The sequence below is a fragment of the Girardinichthys multiradiatus genome, chromosome 15, assembly GCF_021462225.1.
Source record: "Girardinichthys multiradiatus isolate DD_20200921_A chromosome 15, DD_fGirMul_XY1, whole genome shotgun sequence".
Classification (NCBI taxonomy): Eukaryota; Metazoa; Chordata; class Actinopteri; order Cyprinodontiformes; family Goodeidae; genus Girardinichthys; species Girardinichthys multiradiatus.
In genome coordinates this window covers 39,862,266-39,880,024 of record NC_061808.1, presented here as the reverse complement: position 1 = coordinate 39,880,024, position 17,759 = coordinate 39,862,266, and the positions used below count along the sequence as shown (strand labels likewise).

At 40.8% G+C, this 17,759-nt stretch overlaps 2 protein-coding genes across 2 annotated transcripts in view; one reads left to right on the top strand and one right to left on the bottom strand.

The window, feature by feature from the left end:
- Window positions 1–4,125, top strand: part of ddx51 (DEAD (Asp-Glu-Ala-Asp) box polypeptide 51) — a 28,298-nt gene extending 24,173 nt beyond the window's left edge. The window contains exons 15-16 of the mRNA XM_047387317.1: window positions 3,691–3,825; window positions 3,913–4,125. Coding sequence (XP_047243273.1) covers window positions 3,691–3,825; window positions 3,913–3,933 — 156 coding nt within the window. The 3' untranslated portion in view covers window positions 3,934–4,125. The remainder of the gene's footprint in view (window positions 1–3,690; window positions 3,826–3,912) is intronic.
- A 4,325-nt stretch (window positions 4,126–8,450) lies between these two features.
- On the bottom strand, window positions 8,451–10,676 carry smim8 (small integral membrane protein 8). The gene is made up of 2 exons (XM_047388431.1): window positions 10,425–10,676; window positions 8,451–9,018 (listed from the first exon to the last, which is right to left on the bottom strand). The coding sequence occupies exons 1-2, from the start codon at window positions 10,542–10,544 to the stop codon at window positions 8,860–8,862; spliced, it is 279 nt and encodes a 92-aa protein (XP_047244387.1). The 5' UTR covers window positions 10,545–10,676; the 3' UTR covers window positions 8,451–8,859.
- Between the last annotated feature and the right edge of the window lie 7,083 nt (window positions 10,677–17,759).

Below are 17,759 nucleotides of genomic sequence, written 5' to 3'. Positions count from 1 at the left end.
TTTATTTACAGTATGATGCATCATAAGATTTTTTTTAAAAGTTATCAAACTCACCCCATGAGAAACTGAAAGGTATTCCGGCAGACTTCGATGCCTCCGATGGAATAAGTTGTCCTGGCGTGTTTTCTTTTCCTTGGTGTCTTCTTGGTGGATGTGGTCATTGCTGAAGTTTCTAGCGTACGCCGGTTTGCTTCAAGATGTCCCATTATTCTCATGTCCTGCCACTCCCTTTCTGCTGCTAAAGAATCCATCCGTATGTTGTACATGAGCTCTGGAGAACGTTTGCGGCTACAGGACTGTCCCAAGTGAAGAGTTCTCCTTTCTACTAGTATTTACAGTCAAAGTTACGCATCTTCTCCATTTCACTGTCTTGTTTTCCTCAAATGTTGTGACAGCATTAGCTTCTGATATCTTACATTCTAGCTCTTCAGCCACCAGTCCAAATCTTTTTTCGTCATCCTCTTCTTGGGTTGAAGACAGCTGCAAACTAGAAATGTTCTCCAAAATAATGCAGTTGCTATCATCTTCCAATTCATCTCCTTCTGATTCAGAATCTGAAGAGAGTCCGGCAGCGGCGGTACTGCTGAACATGTACTCCCACAGCGAAGCACTGTAATAGCTGCGATTCAGTTTGTTTGCAACACGTTGAGCTTGGTCCATTGTGAAGAAACACATTATTTTTCATAGGAGCTGTTAAGTAGCCACGAGGTTTCTTGAAGCACGCTGGTTATTGGTCGACAAGTATAACAACAGCCAGCACGGAGCAAAACAAAGCTGCTACAGAAATGAGCTGAGGCTTTTCTCCTCCCCAAAATGTAAATACGAGCTGGCTGGGTTTTAGGCTGAAAACAAGCCGAGTTTAAACATAAAATTTACCATTTTAAAACCTCCGAAACTGTCATTTAAAGAACTGAGTGGATACTTCATAATTTCAACTTGCACATTTTGCAATAAAATGAAAATCACTATTTTCTCAGAAATTGACGTTTTTTTCTCATTTTCTCCGTTTGTGCTCTGCCGACTTGTTCTTGGTTTTCCCGTGGCGCGTCACAAATAGTGAATTACCATAGAAAAATATCTGATTAATTGATCAATTATTAAATAAAGCCCTTTTTATTATTTTAGTTGCATTTAATGGAACACTAGTTTATATTTCCAGCTACCTTTTGACCCAGTAATTATTTTATAGTCATTTATTGATTTCTGTATATATTCTCTATTATGGCAGGATTGGTCCTCCATATTTTTACTTGTCTTGAGTAATATTATCTTTGAAGAAATGCTGCTCTTGAGTAAAGTTTCTGGCTTTACACACCTCAAGTTACTTCACTGAATGAAGAACAAACATTCAGTTACATTAACCAAAAAAGCACCAACACACACATTTAGTTAACCACAGTAAGATTTCTTGTTTGTGCACAAGCTTCATTGTTGTTATTTTCTATCAGCTGAGCCTCTGTGATGTTAGAAGGTTAAGTAAACATAGTCATATTTAATAAATTTGTATCTGCGTTCCCATGAGGCGCATTAGTCAGATTAAAAGTACCTTTTAAAAATAAACTTTAAGCAGGTAATAAAAATTATTTTTATTAAGCCCGTATTTCTGTATTAAACATCTTTGGACAAATGTAATATTCTAATCTTAAATGTGTTTTTATTTGCGAAAAATCATAAAACAAGTAAAGGCTGTTTTATTAATCTCTGTGTTGCACTTTTTGAATTGAGTTACGACTATATGAAATTTTCAATAATATTCCACTTTTTTGTATATGTCTAGTGTCACTGGAAGTACTTGTCACTGTTCTAATACAGGTCCTTCTCAAAATATTAGCATATTGTGATAAAGTTCATTATTTTCCATAATGTCATGATGAAAATTTAACATTCATATATTTTAGATTCATTGCACACTAACTGAAATATTTCAGGTCTTTTATTGTCTTAATAAGGATGATTTTGGCATACAGCTCATGAAAACCCAAAATTCCTATCCCACAAAATTAGCATATCATTAAAAGGGTCTCTAAACGAGCTATGAACCTAATCATCTGAATCAACGAGTTAACTCTAAACACCTGCAAAAGATTCCTGAGGCCTTTAAAACTCCCAGCCTGGTTCATCACTCAAAACCCCAATCATGGGTAAGACTGCCGACCTGACTGCTGTCCAGAAGGCCACTATTGACACCCTCAAGCAAGAGGGTAAGACACAGAAAGAAATTTCTGAACGAATAGGCTGTTCCCAGAGTGCTGTATCAAGGCACCTCAGTGGGAAGTCTGTGGGAAGGAAAAAGTGTGGCAGAAAACGCTGCACAACGAGAAGAGGTGACCGGACCCTGAGGAAGATTGTGGAGAAGGGCCGATTCCAGACCTTGGGGGACCTGCGGAAGCAGTGGACTGAGTCTGGAGTAGAAACATCCAGAGCCACCGTGCACAGGCGTGTGCAGGAAATTGGCTACAGGTGCCACATTCCCCAGGTCAAGCCACTTTTGAACCAGAAACAGCGGCAGAAGCGCCTGACCTGGGCTACAGAGAAGCAGCACTGGACTGTTGCTCAGTGGTCCAAAGTACTTTTTTCGAATGAAAGCAAATTCTGCATGTCATTCGGAAATCAAGGTGCCAGAGTCTGGAGGAAGACTGGGGAGAAGGAAATGCCAAAATGCCAGAAGTCCAGTGTCAAGTACCCACAGTCAGTGATGGTCTGGGGTGCCGTGTCAGCTGCTGGTGTTGGTCCACTGTGTTTTATCAAGGGCAGGGTCAATGCAGATAGCTATCAGGAGATTTTGGAGCACTTCATGCTTCCATCTGCTGAAAAGCTTTATGGAGATGAAGATTTCATTTTTCAGCACGACCTGGCACCTGCTCACAGTGCCAAAACCACTGGTAAATGGTTTACTGACCATGGTATCACTGTGCTCAATTGGCCTGCCAACTCTCCTGACCTGAACCCCATAGAGAATCTGTGGGATATTGTGAAGAGAACGTTGAGAGACTCAAGACCCAACACTCTGGATGAGCTAAAGGCCGCTATCGAAGCATCCTGGGCCTCCATAAGACCTCAGCAGTGCCACAGGCTGATTGCCTCCATGCCACGCCGCATTGAAGCAGTCATTTCTGCAAAAGGATTCTTGACCAAGTATTGAGTGCATAACTGTACATGATTATTTGAAGGTTGACGTTTTTTGTATTAAAAACACTTTTCTTTTATTGGTCGGATGAAATATGCTAATTTTGTGAGATAGGAATTTTGGGTTTTCATGAGCTGTATGCCAAAATCATCCGTATTAAGACAATAAAAGACCTGAAATATTTCAGTTAGTGTGCAATTAATCTAAAATATATGAATGTTAAATTTTCATCATTACATTATGGAAAATAATGAACTTTATCACAATATGCTAAAATTTTGAGAAGGACCTGTATATATACACGTTACCTACTATAAAAAAAAATCTATTCAATAAAATGTTTCTTCTGCCTGAATTTGTTTGTAATTTTTACTCATTTATTCTTTTAATGCCAGAATTTGAAAATTAATCTTTTTTGTCTGGTTACAAATCAGAGGTTAAGATCAAAGTTGCTCAGTACTACAGTGGCCTTTTACCAAATGTGTTTTACTTTAACTTTAGTGAAAATATATTGAAGTACATCGGTTGTTCTTTTGAACCTGGGTTTCTGTTACCACCCCCAGGAGATAAAATTCCTTCGGATGGTAATGGATGCAGGAAGCCCAGGGATTCAAAAGCAGATGATTAAACCACAAAGCCTAACGTGGATGGAAGTCCGGTATGAAGAAATCCTGCAGGAGCTGGCTGATGTCATCAAGGTAAATGGAGCCCCAATGCCCTCGCTGTCCAGATGCAGCTTCAAACTCTTGTGACACAAACTGCATTTTTTTTCTTTCTTTTTGCAGGATGAGAAAGCAAGACACTGAAGCTACAAGTTTTCTTTTGTCATCAGACCACTCCTGAACTTCAGTTTTAATACTATCTTTGGAAATGGTTTTCTTGTTGCTTTTTCAGATTAGTATGAGACAGCTGTTCTCTTGGCTTCTTAACTGAGTGAATATAAAGGGGGTCACATGTGCTTACCTATCAGCTCACATAATAAAAGCTCATCTAATCAATTCAGTAGTTTTTTTCTTCTTACTTTGCAAAACATTTTGTGGGGTCCAGATTTATAAGTTTTTATTATGCTTTTACTGGTTACAGAAGGTGTTCGATTGGACATATGATAAAGTTTGCCACTTTTTATACTAGTGCCAAACATATTAAGTCACTTGCATTGACACACACCTGAACTTTTAATGACATCCCATTGTTGATACAAAGGTGTAGAGCCACCCTTTGTAGATCCAACAGTGTCAACTCTGTGGTTATGGCAATTTTTGACCATTCTTCCAGAAGCACATTTGTGATATCAGATAGTGATATTGTATAATATAGCCCAGCTTAAATTCTCAGCTCTAATTCATCCCAAATGAAAAAAAAACATGCTCCCCAACCCTGTTCCTCTGTCCTGCATGTTTAAATGGGTCATTAACAAGCTTCTCAAGAGAACCCGATGGACTGTTGAGGTAATGCGCATTTTTTTAATCAGGTTCTGTAGAGCAGGGGCACATCTACAACATAAGCGCTTCTTCCTGCTGTCTCGATGTTTTACCCACAGCTTTCCTTAGGCTTTGCCTGTCATAACCTCTGATTTAACTCAAATAATAAACACATCCCTTCTGTGTTTTCCCCCGGGCCCTAAAAACTGCAATTATCAAACCTCTATTGAAAAAGAGCAACTTGAACAAGCTGCTACTACAGAACTACAAACCTCCCCTTCATCAGTAAGATTATTGAAAAGCTGTTTCCGCAGTTAAACAACTTCCTAACAACTAACCGCTTCGATGTCTTCCAGTCAGGCTTCCTGCTCACCACAGTACAGAGACTGCTCCTGCCAAGGTGTTCAATGACATCCGTATAAATTAAAAATAAATTACTGACCTTAGTGCAGATTTCGCCCCCAGTTGATCACTCCATTTTATTAGAGCGCCTGGAAAACTGGGTCGGCCTTTCTGGTACAGCACTCAGTTGGTTTAAATCCTACTTGAAGGACAGGGACTTTTTTGTGTCAATAGGTAACTTTACATCAGAGACCACAGGAATCACGTGTGGTGTTCCCCAAGGGTCCATCTTAGGGCCCCACCTAATCAATATCCACATGCTCCCCCAAACTCAGATTATAATGAACAACAACATAAGTTATAACTATGCAGACGATACACAGCTATACATTACAATGTCCCAGGTGACTATGAACCAATTCAAGTGCTGGGTAAATGCTTAGAAGAAATCAATAAATGGATGTGTCTAACATTTCTTCAGCTGAATCAAAACTGAAGTAATATTTTTTGGACCAAAGGAAGAGCATTTTAAAGTTAGCACACAGCTTCAGTTAATACAGGTCCTTCTCAAAATATTAGCATATTGTGATAAAGTTCATTATTTTCCATAATGTCATGATGAAAATTTAACATTCATATATTTTAGATTCATTGCACACTAACTGAAATATTTCAGGTCTTTTATTGTCTTAATACAGATTATTTTGGCATACAGCTCATGAAAACCCAAAATTCCTATCTCACAAAATTAGCATATCATTAAAAGGGTCTCTAAACGACCTATGAACCTAATCATCTGAATCAACGAGTTAACTCTAAACACCTGCAAAAGATTCCCGAGGCCTTTAAAACTCCCAGCCTGGTTCATCACTCAAAACCCCAATCATGGGTAAGACTGCCGACCTGACTGCTGTCCAGAAGGCCACTATTGACACCCTCAAGCAAGAGGGTAAGACACAGAAAGAAATTTCTGAACGAATAGGCTGTTCCCAGAGTGCTGTATCAAGGCACCTCAGTGGGAAGTCTGTGGGAAGGAAAAAGTGTGGCAGAAAACGCTGCACAACGAGAAGAGGTGACCGGACCCTGAGGAAGATTGTGGAGAAGGGCCGATTCCAGACCTTGGGGGACCTGCGGAAGCAGTGGACTGAGTCTGGAGTAGAAACATCCAGAGCCACCGTGCACAGGCGTGTGCAGGAAATGGGCTACAGGTGCCGCATTCCCCAGGTCAAGCCACTTTTGAACCAGAAACAGCGTCAGAAGCGCCTGACCTGGGCTACAGAGAAGCAGCACTGGACTGTTGCTCAGTGGTCCAAAGTACTTTTTTCGGATGAAAGCAAATTCTGCATGTCATTCGGAAATCAAGGTGCCAGAGTCTGGAGGAAGACTGGGAGAAGGAATGCCAAATGCCAGAAGTCCAGTGTCAAGTACCCACAGTCAGTGATGGTCTGGGGTGCCGTGTCAGCTGCTGGTGTTGGTCCACTGTGTTTTATCAAGGGCAGGGTCAATGCAGCTAGCTATCCGGAGATTTTGGAGCACTTCATGCTTCCATCTGCTGAAAAGCTTTATGGAGATGAAGATTTCATTCTTCAGCACGACCTGGCACCTGCTCACAGTGCCAAAACCATTGGTAAATGGTTTACTGACCATGGTATCACTGTGCTCAATTGGCCTGCCAACTCTCCTGACCTGAACCTCATAGAGAATCTGTGGGATATTGTGAAGAGAACGTTGAGAGACTCAAGACCCAACACTCTGGATGAGCTAAAGGCCGCTATCGAAGCATCCTGGGCCTCCATAAGACCTCAGCAGTGCCACAGGCTGATTGCCTCCATGCCACGCCGCATTGAAGCAGTCATTTCTGCAAAAGGATTCCCGACCAAGTATTGAGTGCATAACTGTACATGATTATTTGAAGGTTGACGTTTTTTGTATTAAAAACACTTTTCTTTTATTGGTCGGATGAAATATGCTAATTTTGTGAGATAGGAATTTTGGGTTTTCATGAGCTGTATGCCAAAATCATCCGTATTAAGACAATAAAAGACCTGAAATATTTCAGTTAGTGTGCAATGAATCTAAAATATATGAATGTTAAATTTTCATCATATTATGGAAAATAATGAACTTTATCACAATATGCTAATATTTTGAGAAGGACTTGTACAGCTAGAAACCACCAATTAGGCTCAAAACCTGGGTTTTGAGCCTAATTCATACTGAACCTTCATTAACAAGGTCGGCCTTCTATCACCTAAAGAACATCTCCAGGATTAAAGCACTAATGTCTCAGCAGAACCTTGAAAAACTAATTCATGCGTTCATCTTTAGTAGAACTGATTACTGCAACAGTGTCTTCACAGGTCTGCCTAAAAAGTGGATCAGACAGCTGCAGTTGATCCAGAACGCTGCTGCCTGCGTCCTCACTAGAACTAAGAAAGCGGAGCATTGCACCCCAGCTCTAATGTCCTTACGTTGGCTCCCCCTATCTCAAAGAACAGACTTTACAATACTACTGTTAGTCTATAAATCACTCAATGGCTTAGCACCAAAATACATTACAGACTTGTTGTCAGTGGATCAACCAGCCAGACCTCTCGGGTCATCTGGCTCAAATCTACTTTGCATACGCAGAACCAGAACCAAACATGGAGAAGCAGCTTTTAGTTCTTATGTTCCATTAATCTGGAATAGACTCTCAGAAAACTGTAAAAGCGCTAAGTTGCTTTAAATCAAGATAAAAAACTTTAGAGTGGCCTTTGACTGTGCTAGTTTTCAATCCAACTGTCCTTTCATTTTCTTATCAATCATTTTATCATACATTTTTTTTTTTAATATTTTTAATAATTATTTTTTTTCTCTTTAATTACCTTTATACCACTGCAATGTACTTTTCCTATTATGTCTCTTTTTTTCATGTGAAGCACTTTGAATTGTCTTGCTACTGAAATGTGCTATATAAATAAACTTGCCTTGCCTATTACCGATGCTTTGCGTACTGGTGCTGATGTTGGAACAGTAGGGGGCCAACCTGAAACTTTTTTTTATAGTTTGGACCAAGGAATTTACCAAAATGTCTTGGTCTTCTAAAGCATTAAAGTTTTTCGTTTTTATTGGAACTGATGGTCTAATCCCAATCACCACATCAGCCTTTCCACCTCACTTTACTGTACTTAAACTAATTTGAAGGCCACATGAGGTTTGGAGGTCTGTAACTACTGACTTGACAGAAAGCTGGTGACCTCTGCGCACCCTGCTTTTTGATTTACATGGACTACTTTGGCTGAGTCAACAGGTGACTGAAAAATGTTTAGAGGTGACGAAATTTAATTAGTTGACCTACTTCCCAGGTGGCATCCTTTTATGGTACCATGCTGGAAATCCTTCTGAGAACGACACATTTTTTCAGTAATGTTTGAAGAAGTCTGCAGGCCCAGGCACTTGATTTTATAATCCTGTGGCCACTAAAGGTATTGGAACCCCTGAATCTAATGATTTGAAGGTAAACCCCAATAATTTTGGTAATACTGTGTATATTTAAAAACCAAGGACAATAATTTATCTAGCTTTAATATTTTCTAAGTTTATTAGGATTCTGAACAATAACTTGATTTACTTCATTCCACGTTCTCCACGGAAGTCCACTGTGCACTGTCGCTGTCTTTTTGAAAGGAGTATGCATGTTCTCATTCATGTGTGGGTTCTTTTGGAGTTCTGTGCCTTCTTCTCACAGTCCAAAAACATGGATGTTGGGTTATTTGAGCTCTCTACATTTCTATTAAGGGTGTGTGTGTATTTGGTTGTTGGTCCTGTTCATATGTGTAGCCCTGTTGGAACACGGTGAGACTCTTCAGTTTGGGGTATGTCCTTGTTTCAATCAGCTCAGCTTTCATCTTTGTGTCCTTTAAACCCCATATTCTACACACTGTCACATGGTGCTGCACAGCATGCATCTGCCATCTGGGACTGCCATCAGTCCCATTTAGACGTCTTCCTCTTCATGTATCTCTGTCCTTGGCTGTCTATCGCTTCATAAAGCTGCTGGTCATTTTCTTTCACAGCGTGCAGATAGCCCAGGTAACCCACGCTCAAAGTGATGGCCACCAGGCCAAATACCATCACTGGTTTATTCTGCAAAACAATACAGCTTTATGTTAAAAGCAGAATCCAAATCAACCTTATTGGCCATGTCTGTGTGCACAAAGGAATTTAACTTTGGTGTCCATCGGTATGTCAGCATCAATCCAAACAACTACCACAGTGTGTAAAAACACTTAAATAAGAGAAGGAGCAGTATGTACAAGTATGTTAATAAATAAGATGTAGAGCTGGTTGTGATGGAGCAGTATGCTCATTTGCCTCTAGCAGAGTAGCTGACATGATTTGCCTATTTCTTGCTCAGAAGACCAGATTTCTTTCATTCCTAATTATTTACCTAACAGATAAAACTACCTTTGCAACAAATCATCACTGAGATTACTGTAAACCTAACAAACACCTAAACCATGGTCATTTCTCAACTTCACAAACAGTGTTAGTCAGCAGTTTCCACCATCCCATCATGAGCATTGTCAGGTTGATTTAAATCTTGAAATTCTTGATGCTTTGCTATTATTTATTGACTTTTCCTCTACTTTGAACACAACTGAACTACACACCCTAATCAAATAGCTTTTAGAATGGTTTACCCAATGTTTTAATCTAATCGGGCGGATTTATGATCGATTTTTGAAGGACGCAGTCAGAGCTTTATGGGATTCATCTGACAAAGTGTGCAGATTCACTGGCTCACCGAAGGGGCTATTGCTCTCACCTGATGTTCGAATCAATATGTGTCATAGGACTTTTAAAGGCGGCTTTACTCTATAATGTGCTGATATCTGTGTAATTGTCAGTCTGTTATGGAGCAATGAAAGCAGCCATGGTCCAGTCATTGACTCTTTCATCAGGTGGTGTGAAGACTCACATTTGCAAATCAACACCTTAAAAAACAAAGGAGAACAACTTGTTCGGTGTTCCAGTAGGACAGTAATTCTAACCATACATTCAAACTAGTTTTGAAATGGATAAAGCAGGCTATCGCCAAGCTTCTGCGAAAGCCCCGACCTCATCCTATTTAAGAGTTTAGGAGTGCAGTAAAATATGGGAGGAAACCAGCTAAATAAATGTATCAATTCTGCCCATAGGTCGTCATATATTCAGCCAGGATGATTGATAATAGTTTCTGGTGGGTACAATTAACATGTTTAAGGTACAACTTCCTAAGAGATATTGGTGGGGACTTATGCCAATATTTGAGCCTACGGAGGGAATTGTCTTTTAAATGAAGCATAAATGCCCCACACTGAGGAAAAACAGATCACATCCATTAATCAAAATCAACCATGAATGTGTGGAAAATGTAATTCCTAATGGAGCGACTCAGCAGCAGCCACAGAAGCTCCAAAATTCAGTCTAAAACGTCCCGTAACTGCACTACCATGTTATGCTACTGCTGTGTGTGTGTGTGTGTGTGTGTGTATGTTTTAGGGTCTCACTGGTTTTATGAAGAGTTCAGGATTGACAGCCCGGAACAATGTGGTGGTCTGTGCTCCCCTCAGCCCAGGCGTCCGGAAGCCTTTCTCCTCGGCACTCTCCTTCCCAGCTTCTTTTACCATCGTGTCTCCTCGCCCTTAAATTACACACAACTCATGGGTGGAAACCAAAAAAACAAAAGAAAGTGTCGTTATGTGTCATGAACGCTTTGCCTTGAAAGGTTGCCACCTGTTCTTCTTCGGGTGTTCCTTACGATAACCAGCTGCATGTTGCCATCTGCTGGATTTAAATGAAATTCCGTTCAAAGCGCCAAATCAAAACCTAAAGTTGGGAATACACTACACGTAAAATTGCCCGATTTTACCCCCGATTCCCAGTTGGAAAAACGTTGGCATCAGTCTTCCTGGGACTCAAAAAATCTGTCATTATGATATGTGGTGGATTTTACACGAAGTGGAATTAATGGGCTTTGTCCAGACTCATTTACCACCCTGGCGGTGTTATTTAAGAGATTTGAGTTTATCCGTTCTGGGTACATGTTCCGTAGTGTCGCCCATAAATCCTAGCTGAAGATCCATTTCCCATGGTTGAAGTAGCAAATCCAAACCCCGGTACTGCGGATAATCCACAGCCACCAACTATGTTAGTATATAGGCCATTGACCCAGGAAGACAGATCAGCTGCCCTGAAGGGTATCCCACCAATACAGAAAGGTGTAGAAGAGTTCTTAGCAGCTATTACTGAACTAAGACCATTGGAACAGGGTTCACAAGCACTGCAGGATGCCTTAAACCCACTTTTTGAAAGAATTCGAGGAGTTTACAAACAGGCAGCAGATTATGGGAAAATCTCACAATGTAAACAGAAAGATGAGGAAAACCACAAGATTTTCTGGATAGAATGAGACAAGTATTCAGAGCAAACTCCGCTATAGCGTTTGATGAGACAGAGAATGGAGCATACCAGCAACAGTTAAAAAGAGCATTCCTACAACGCCTAAAACCTGAACTCCGGAGGTACATAGATAAATACTGGGTCCACCAAAATACCGGAAACGTTACTCAGGCCTTGGAGTATGCACAACATGCATATAAAACACAACAGAATAAAGAAACTGATACATTTATGGTGCAAGATGGCTTAATAGCATTGCACCTTTCAGGGACAAACAGACAAAGGGGAAGGGGAGGATTTAGAGGTTGCAGAGGAGGAGGAGGCCCACGGCACACCCACACCCAGAGTAATGCATGCCTGAGGTGTGGCAAAATAGGGCATTATGCCAGAGAATGTAGAACAAACTTACAAAACCCTGGCGCAAGAGATGAAAACTGCTGGTTCTACAACAAGCCAGGACATTTTGCAAGAGAATGTAATGAAAAGTGTGTGCACAACCCCAATTCAGCCCAAAATTGACAATTAAAGAGACAGCCTCCGTCTCCTCCCCCACAGGAGGGAAAAGACAGTAACATGGAGCAAATAGATATACAAGCAGCACTGGAGCTCATTGCACTTCATAAAACCCAAGATCTGCCATATAAAAATATACTGATCAATAATAAAGTATATAACTTCTGGTGTGACACAGGAGCATGCAGAACTGTGTTAACTGAGCCCCCACCCAAAGTAAAATACTCTGACACAGCAGAACACGTCAGATCAGCAGCCGGCACATCAGAGGTCCATTACTTAAGCAGACCAGTAACTATAACACAGCCTGAAACGGGATTCACTTGCCAGGCTCCTGTTTTGATCAGTCAGAAATGTCCGGTAAATCTGCTGGGAAGAGACATGCAGAAATTACACATAAACATCGTGTCGAGGAGGTTGAGGAGGGAGCCCTAGTTGTGCACGGGCCCTCACAACCACACTATTACTGGTCCCTAGATTTAGGGCCCACACCAACGGCTCGAGAGCTGCTAAGAAAAACAAGAGAAAAGCAAACTTTCCAACAAACTCAGTACATGCCAGATACTGAACTTCATGTAACTATGAAGTACAAAAACACTCCAGGACCAGATTATCAGTATGACACTGTTTTTCACAGAGAAAATAATCAGACTGTTACCATACAGCATCTGTATGTTGACCCCAAAACAGGGAAATCCTCCACCTCATTCATACTGTCAGGAAAACAACTGCCTTTAAACAACAACAGTTTAAAGGCAGTACACCTCATCTGTCACTAACTAAACCCGTGGGGTGACAGTGGAAAGAATCAGAAAACGTCATACAGTGTGCTGAAAGAGGGAGATACGAATCATCAACAAGCCCTGACTGGAAAGTAGATCCTAATACAGGAATCTGGAAGCCCACTCTAGGGTGGACAGTCAAAGTCCATCCAAGGACACATTTAGATGAGGCAGAGTGACAAATACAGGGCTTAGCTGAGAGCAAAGAGAGCAACAGGCACCCTGCCCTAGTTGCTGTCCCACCTGAACTGTGGTCCCAATCATCGACAGATGTAGGGCTTATAAAGGGATTTCCACCATATAAGGTTAAACTAATATCTGAAAAACGACCACTGGTCCGCCAATACCCTTTAAAACCAGAAGCTGAAGAAGGTATCAAGCCAGTAATACTGGTCCTTCTCAAAATATTAGCATATTGTGATAAAGTTAATTATTTTCCATAATGTAATGATGAAAATTTAACATTCATATATTTTAGATTCATTGCACACTAACTGAAATATTTCAGGTCTTTTATTGTCTTAATACGGATGATTTTGGCATACAGCTCATGAAAACCCAAAATTCCTATCTCTCAACGTTCTCTTCACAATATCCCACAGATTCTCTATGGGGTTCAGGTCAGGAGAGTTGGCAGGCCAATTGAGCACAGTGATACCATGGTCAGTAAACCATTTACCAGTGGTTTTGGCACTGTGAGCAGGTGCCAGGTCGTGCTGAAAAATGAAATCTTCATCTCCATAAAGCTTTTCAGCAGATGGAAGCATGAAGTGCTCCAAAATCTCCTGATAGCTAGCTGCATTGACCCTGCCCTTGATAAAACACAGTGGACCAACACCAGCAGCTGACACGGCACCCAGACCATCACTGACTGTGGGTACTTGACACTGAACTTCTGGAATTTTGGCATTTCCTTCTCCCCAGTCTTCCTCCAGACTCTGGCACCTTGATTTCTGAATGACATGCAGAATTTGCTTTCATCCGAAAAAAGTACTTTGGACCACTGAGCAACAGTCCAGTGCTGCTTCTCTGTAGCCCAGGTCTGGGGAATGCGGCACCTGTAGCCCATTTCCTGCACACGCCTGTGCACGGTGGCTCTGGATGTTTCTACTCCAGACTCAGTCCACTGCTTCCGCAGGTCCCCCAAGGTCTGGAATCGGCCCTTCTCCACAATCTTCCTCAGGGTCCGGTCACCTCTTCTCGTTGTGCAGCGTTTTCTGCCACACTTTTTCCTTCCCACAGACTTCCCACTGAGGTGCCTTGATACAGCACTCTGGGAACAGCCTATTCGTTCAGAAATTTCTTTCTGTGTCTTACCCTCTTGCTTGAGGGTGTCAATAGTGGCCTTCTGGACAGCAGTCAGGTCGGCAGTCTTACCCATGATTGGGGTTTTGAGTGATGAACCAGGCTGGGAGTTTTAAAGGCCTCAGAAATCTTTTGCAGGTGTTTAGAGTTAACTCGTTGATTCAGATGATTAGGTTCATAGCTCGTTTAGAGACACTTTTAATGATATGCTAATTTTGTGAGATAGGAATTTTGGGTTTTCATGAGCTGTATGCCAAAATCATCCGTATTAAAACAATAAAAGACCTGAAATATTTCAGTTAGTGTGCATTGAATCTAAAATATATGAATGTTAAATTTTCATCATTACATTATGGAAAATAATGAACTTTATCACAATATGCTAATATTTTGAGAAGGACCTGTACAAGATATGTTGAAGTCAGGAATATTAAGAGAAGCACCTGACGCTACATGCAACACACCTATTTTTCCTGTGCAGAAAGCCAGCACAGGAAAGTGGAGAATGGTCCAAGACCTCCGACAAATAAATGATATTGTGGAGCATGCTGCCAGTGACGTTCCAAATCCACACACATTGTTACACTCACTAACCCCGGATAAAAAATATTTCTCAGTAGTGGATCTTAGCAATGCCTTCTTTACAGTGCCACTGCACGAAGAGTCACAGCATTTATTTGGTTTTCAATTTAAAGGGAAAAAGTACACTTATACCCGACTACCACAGGGTTTCAGTGAAAGCCCCCATGTGTACACACAGGCATTGAGATACTCAATGAGTACCTGCATAATACCTGAGCACAGTCAAATCCTGCTACATGTGGATGATATCCTTATAGCCTCTGATACCAAAGAACACTGTGAAGAAGCCACAGTAATGGTTTTAAAACACCTCCACCAGACAGGACACAAAGCTTCTAGAAACAAACTGCAGTTTTGTAAGGAGGAAGTGATTTATTTGGGACACATGCTATCCCAGCACGGCTGCTCCCTTCTAAACAGCAGAAAGAAGGCAATACAGGAAGCCCCAAAATCGCGAACTAAGCAACATATGATGTCCTTTCTGGGACTGTGTAACTTTTGTAGAGAATGGCTGCCAGACTATGCAGCCATTGTCCAACCTTTGCAATCTATGATCTATGGCGAAGGCATGACATTAAAAGACAAAATCACATGGAATAAGGAGGGAGAAGCAGCTTTCACAGAGCTAAAAAATCTGCTTCAAACAACAGTCACCTTAGCTCTGCTAGATTATAGTCAAGCATTTACACTTTGTGTAGACGCCAGCCAGGGTTATATGAAAGCAATATTAACCCAACCATTTGGATCCAAAGACAGGCCTTTAGCATTTTATTCTAAAAGTTGGATCCGGTTGCAGCTGGATTTCCAGTCTGTCTACAGGCCTGCACAGCAGCAGCAGAAGCTGTGAAACAGACAGCTGAAATTGTGCTGTGCCACCCACTTAAACTGAAAGTTCCTCATTCCGTTTCACTTGTCTTGCTCCAAACCTCGCTTCCCTTTCTGACACATGCAAGGCATATATATCACAGTGACATCACTATTATTATCACAGCCAAACATAACTCTACAAAGGTGCGGCCCCCTAAATCCAAGCACCTTAATACCTACTGCAGAAGATGGTAAACCACATTCTTGCAAAACAAAAGTTGAAGAAGACACAAAACCCAGACAAGACATCTCTCAGACCCCTCTACAGAACTCACACATTGTCTTTGTAGATGGATCAGCATCAAAAGATGAATATGGTAAAAACAGAGTTGGTTATGTAGTAACCACTGAAACTAAAATTATAGAATCACAGGCCCTGCCCCATACATGCTCAGCACAGACTGCAGAGCTGTATGCTGTTATCAGAGCCTGTGAATTACATGAAGGAAAAATCCTAACCATCTTTACAGACAGTCAGTATGTGTTTGGATCAGTTCACCATTACGCGAAAATATGGGAAAATAGAGGGTTCAAAACATCATCTGGAACAGAATAGACACATTTTAATCTGTTAAAACGACTGCTGTTAGCTATCCAGCTACCAGCAAAGATAGCACTTTGTAAATGCAAAGCTCATCAATCTGATGAAACCATGGAAACAAAGGGGAACACCTTCATTGACATTTCCGCTAAAAGAGCTTCGAAACTTCCCCTCACTTTGAAAATGTCAGATCTCCTATTTATAGATACAGATGTGCTGAAAGATTCACAACAATCTGCACCAGCTGCAGAAGTTAAATCTTGGCTGAATAGAGGGGCCATAAAAAAGATGACATTTATCATTTGGAAAATAAACCAATATTACCAAAGAATTGATACAAAACAGCAGCCCATGCGACACACGGGGTTTCCCATGTGTCGAAAGGAGGGATGATACACTGAGTAAACTATCACTTCTACGCAATAAATCTTTCTGACTATGCAAAAAACTTCTGTAGGTCATGCATCATCTGTCGTAAACACAATCCACAAGGGAACATGAGACCAAAAAGAGGCCAGTTTCCAGCAGCAGCACACCCCTTTCATACCATACACATGGATTTCATAGAGTTATCATGGTCAAGGGGAAATAAATATTGCTTAGTGGTCATAGATGCCTTTTCAAAGTGGGTCGAAATATACCCTGCAAAGCACTGTGATGCACTCACAGTAGCCAAAAGCCTAGTGACACATGTCTTACCCACGTATGGTATCCCACAGATTATAAGGTCAGATAATGGAACTCATTTTGTAAATAGTGTAATAGAACTATGTTCTAAAGAATTAGGGTTTCAGTTAAAGAACCATTGCTCTTATCATCCACAAAGTCTGGTTGAGATGGGGCTGGTGACCCATAGGGATCAGCATCTCAAACCGGTGAAGAAAACAATTGACCTGTGCCCAACTTAGCATGGCTTTTTGTAACATGTGGACAGGACAGAGATTAAATGTACATCCTTCAATCAAACGAGATGTGAAAACTTTGACAGGTGGGCGGGACTTCCTAGGGCGGGACTTCCGGTGGCATAACCGGATATTGTCATTAACCGGATGTTGTCATAACAAGGAAGCGAATCTTTCTAATTGTATGTTTTTAGATGTTTTTACATTAAAAAAAACATGTAGTTTCTCCACTTTAAAGGTCACTCAGGTTAATGCAGGCACGTCACACAAAATTCTGATAAAAAGAGAGAACTTGACAGAAATGTAAATTAATTTTGTTTTAACGCAGGGGTTATTTAGATGAATGTTTTTACATCTAAAAAAAACAAGAAAGACAAAAAGTAGATACAGAACCTTTCTTCCTCTGCTCAAATGTTTGAGTAATCTAATCTGCACCAGCAACTTGTAGAGATGATCTAAAAACAGAGAAACAAATGAACTGAAAAAATAGTTAAAAAGTAAGCCAAACATGGAATTATCTAAAATTTTATGAGTGCTCAGTATGCTGTTTCCAAATTAGAAATGCATTCTACAGCTAAAAGACTTTGTTTGGAATCATGAGAGACTCCATTTGGTAAAATGGATGATAATTTTAGTTACCTTAAGCTTTTCTTTTTTTTAAATCTTAGAGCAATAGTTATTGAGGATTTAGAGAAACGTTTTCTCCTCATCCCACGTGGGAGCCAGAGGTTGTATCCTGTAGGTGTGGTCTATGTTAAACGTCACAAGAAACTGAAAAAATAAAAAATAAAAGTTATAAAGTCCTCAGACATGTCACTGTTTATTGAATTAAGGCAGACATCCACAGCTGTTTCTTGTGTATTGTCTCAGGCAAAGTCTTCACACCGACTGTAGTCAAAGTAATTAAGAAGTCTGTGGTCCTTCCTGGCCTAAAGTCTCGAGCATTGCCTC

Excerpts from the sequence above, each read along its gene's own strand:
- smim8 (XM_047388431.1), bottom strand. The coding sequence starts at position 10,544 with ATGGTAAAAGAAGCTGGGAAGGAGAGTGCCGAGGAGAAAGGCTTCCGG. Across the intron at positions 9,019-10,424 it reads CTGAACTCTTCATAAAACCA|AATAAACCAGTGATGGTATT; the intron begins GTGAGACCCTAA and ends ATTGTTTTGCAG.